We start from the raw sequence: 4,222 nt of genomic DNA on the forward strand, positions 1-4,222 counted from the left end.
GGGAGCCCGACATGGGACTCGATCCCAGGTCTCCAGGATCAGGCCCTGGGCTGAAGGCGGCGCTAAACTGCTGAGCCACCAGGGCTGCCCCAATATGGAATTTATACATTGGATCCCAGGGCGTGACTGAGAAAAAAAGATGAACTAGGCATGTTGAGTGTTGGGGTGAAGGAATCAGAAGGTACAGAACACAGTAGATACACATCTGGCTTGAGGAGTAACTGCAGCATATATGACATTGGCAGTGGTGCCTCCAAGAGGGTAGAACTATGTTACGTTAACCAATTTAGGACTCCCCAAGACACATATCATCCAGCATCAGGATATGGCTGCAGGGTTTTGTGAACCATTCCCATTTGTAACTTTAGGAAACTCATGTTTTTCTTAGGCCATTTTAATATTAGTACTTGAGTAACAGGTAGGATAATAAGGACAACATGCACAGCCTCCAACTAAAATCTTGTAGGTACATTAGAAAATTTTAAAACTGCAGCTCCTTTTGGGTTCCCCAAAGTGTATCTGCACTCTTCTTCAAACAGGCCTCTTCCTCAGGAGTCAGAGTCCCCTTCACGACATTGGAGATTCCATTCTGTCCCAAGATGGAAGGAACACTAAGGAAGACATCCTCTTTTATTCCATAGAGACCCTTAATCATGGTGGAAATTGGATGCACCCACCTAAGATTCTTCATTATCCTTTCTGCCGAATCTGCCACGGACAGTCCAATGGCCCAGGAAGTGTAGCCTTTCAGTTTGATCACCTCGTAGGCACTGTCAACCACCTGTTTGTGAACCTCTTTCCACTGTTCCTTATCTGCATCAGTGGCTAAGTCAGGGTGTGGATTCTTCAGAGAGACACCAGCAACATTTCCTCCACTCCGTACAGGCACACTGGCATCTCCATGCTCTCCAAGGACCCACCCTTGACAGCTTAATGGGTGAACTCCCAGCCTTTGTCCCATTAGGTAATGGAACCGGGCTGAATCCAGATTGCAACCACTTCCAATAACGTGGGTTTTGGGAAAGCCACTTATCTTCCAAGCTGCATAGGTCAAGATATCCACTGGACTGGAAACAACAAGCAACTTGCAGTTTGGGCTGTATTTGACAATATTAGGAATGATGAACTTAAAGATGTTCACGTTACGCTGGGCCAAATTAAGACAACTTTCTCCCTCTTGTTGACATGGCCCAGCCGTGATAATAACCAGCTTGGAGTTTGCAGTCACGTTATAGTCTTTGCAAGAGACAATTTTTAGTGTTCTAAGGAAAAGGCTGCCGTGCTGGAGATCCATCATCTCTCCCTTCAATTTGTCTTCCATGACATCAACAAGAGCGAGTTCAACTGTCAAGTCCTTCATTAAGATACTGATGGCACAGGCCATGCCAACAGCACCAGCCTCAACAACTGTAATCTTATTCTGGGGGATATGGTCTTCCTTAAGAAGATTCTGAGTCAGCTGATCCTTGAGAGTTGCCATTTTGGACTTAGAACCAAAAGGAATCGGGAGCGCATGTCGGGCTGCAGGTGGTGGTGGGGTCAGGTCGGGACTTGGCCGCAGTGGCTCCGACACACCAATAACGGATTTTTTTTTTTAAATCAAATACTTGTGAAATTGATGTTTGTATCTTTCCAGAAGTACAACTTCGCCATTTGCCATTGTGTGAAATGATTTGTTCATCTATTTGGAAACAGCATGTAAGAAGATTGTCAGGGAAAATGATGAGACAACAAATTCTGTTTTAAAATCCTAAAAGTTTCTCAGCCTAGGAAACTTCATAGAAACCTTCTGGAACTCTTGATGAGAACTTCAGGATCAGTCAGTCACCCAAGTTTTAATGCCAATCTGTAACATAAATGCTTCCAATATTCAAAGCTGTTCTGTCACTCGGTATATTTTAATGTGGAATCTCACCTCCTACAACTGTATTGGGAGATTTTACCACATGAAAATTTCATATGAAGTTCCCAAAATTATTATGTGTTTAACATATTTAAACATTTTTTTCCGTTTAATTTCAATCTGGAATCATAGAAAGATTGATTGATAGATTATGGCTTAAAGAAAGCTTAGGGAAAAGAATGACCACGAATCGCTCTGTCTTTATTCTCTTTTATTCTCAATAAATTTAATCGATAGCCACTATAACATAAAGTCCTGCTCTGTATATTGAATCTAAATGATCTTTTCCTTGGAGAAGCCTGCATGCAAAGTACTTAGCATTGTGCCAGCCACACAGTAGTCACTCAATAAATGTTAGCTAACAAAAATAGTAAAAGCGATCCCAACATTTAGTGAATAAGGAGGACGGTTAGGCAGCTGAACACCACAGGGAAGAACTTAAACCTTATTTTTTTGCAACGTTACTTTTTGTTCTAGCGTGCAGAGCAATGGAAGTGGTGATTTAAACAAGCTGATTTGGCCAGTGAGTCCAATCAGAAAGGTGATGCGGGCAGCAGGGTTTGGAGGATCAGTTGTGTTGGGTGTTTTTCTCTGAAAGTCTCATGGTACTTTCCCTGGTGGCCTGGGTGTAATTTTGAAGTATTGTGTTTCATCTTGGAAATTTTGCACATGGAACTAGAATCAGGAACATTTTATTGTTCAGCTCTATAAAAGTAGTCAAATAAGTGTGTCTGCTAATCATCCCTTTACTTCCTAAAATTCTTCCCCTTGGGATCCCTGGGTGGCGCAGCGGTTTAGCGCCTGCCTTTGGCCCAGGGCGTGATCCTAGAGATCCAGGATCGACTCCCACGTCTGGCTCCCGGTGCATGGAGCCAGCTTCTCCCTCTGCCTATGTCTCTGCTTCTCTCCCTCTCTCTCTCTGTGACTATCATAAATAAATAAAAATTAAAAAAAATAAAATTCTCCCCCTTGAACTTTTGAGAAATATGGGGATGATTCCAAGATCACCCAGCCAGAGTTGACTGGATTGGACCAAGAAGCCAGGTCTGACAACACATCTAGACTTCTTTTTACTGAACTATGATTGTTGTGTTAAGGAAAGGTAATCAAAATCTCACTTCCTGAAGGCTTGTCCCCATAAGAAAAACAATTGCTATGACATTGAGTCATCTACTACTAGGACATTCCTAGAAGATTCTTGGAGACAGCTTCTTGCCCTATTTTACCCATTAGTAAGTACAACCTAATTGTATATGACTTTCCATCTATTTTTTTTTTACTTTTATAAATTGATTTTTATTGGTGTTCAATTTACCAACATACAGAATAACACCCAGTGCTCATCCCGTCAAGTGTCCCCCTCAGTGCCCGCCACCCACACACCCCCACCCCCCACCCTCCTCCCCTTCCACCACCCCTAGTTCATTTCCCAGAGTTAGGAGTCTTTATGTTCTGTGTCCCTTTCTGATATCTCCCACACATTTCTTCTCCCTTCCCTTATATTCCCCTTCACTATTATTCATATTCCCCAAATGAGTGAGAACATACACTGTTTGTCCTTCTCCGATTGACTTACTTTCACTCAGCATAATACCCTCCAGTTCATCCACGTTGAAGCAAATGGTGGGTATTTGTCGTTTCTAATGGCTGAGGAATATTCCATTGTATACATAAACCACATCTTCTTTATCCATTCATCTTTCGATGGGCACCGAGGTTCCTTCCACAGTTTGGCTATTGTGGACATGGCTGCTAGAAACATCGGGGTGCAGGTGCCCCGGCGTTTCATTGCATCTGAATCTTCGGGGTAAATCCCTAACAGTGCAATTGCTGGGTCGTAGGGCAGGTCTATTTTTAATTCTTTGAGGAACCTCCACACAGTTTTCCAGAGTGGCTGCACCAGTTCACATTCCCACCAACAGTGTAAGAGGGTTCCCTTTTCTCCGCATCCTCTCCAACATTTGTTGTTTCCTGCCTTGTTAATTTTCCCCATTCTCACTGGTGTGAGGTGGTATCTCATTGTGGTTTTGATTTGTATTTCCCTGATGGCAAGGGATGCAGAGCATTTTCTCATGTGCATGTTGGCCATGTCTATGTCTTCCTCTGTGAGATTTCTCTTCATGTCTTTTGCCCATTTCAAGATTGGATTGTTTGTGTCTTTGCTGTTGAGTTTAATAAGTTCTTTATAGATCTTGGAAACTAGCCCTTTATCTGATACGTCATTTGCAAATATCTTCTCCCATTCTGTAGGTTGTCTTTGAGTTTTGTTGACTGTATCCTTTGCTGTGCAAAAGCTTCTTATCTTGATGAAGTCCCAAT

General features: G+C 42.7%; 1 protein-coding gene across 2 annotated transcripts; it reads right to left on the minus strand.

Annotated features, from left to right (window-relative positions):
• Window positions 1-481: 481 nt before the first annotated feature.
• Window positions 482-1,498, minus strand: LOC129516568 (L-lactate dehydrogenase A chain-like). 2 transcript variants are annotated; one of them, XM_055336041.1, is made up of 2 exons: window positions 1,250-1,480; window positions 482-1,084 (listed from the first exon to the last, which is right to left on the minus strand). In XM_055336041.1, the coding sequence occupies exons 1-2, from the start codon at window positions 1,478-1,480 to the stop codon at window positions 482-484; spliced, it is 834 nt and encodes a 277-aa protein (XP_055192016.1). The 2 variants fall into 2 exon arrangements, with proteins under 2 accessions (XP_055192016.1, XP_055192017.1); XM_055336042.1 differs by having other exon boundaries at window positions 482-1,498.
• Window positions 1,499-4,222: the final 2,724 nt, after the last annotated feature.

This window comes from Nyctereutes procyonoides, unplaced genomic scaffold (assembly GCF_905146905.1).
Source record: "Nyctereutes procyonoides isolate TBG_1078 unplaced genomic scaffold, NYPRO_anot_genome, whole genome shotgun sequence".
In the NCBI taxonomy this organism is placed as follows: Eukaryota; Metazoa; Chordata; class Mammalia; order Carnivora; family Canidae; genus Nyctereutes; species Nyctereutes procyonoides.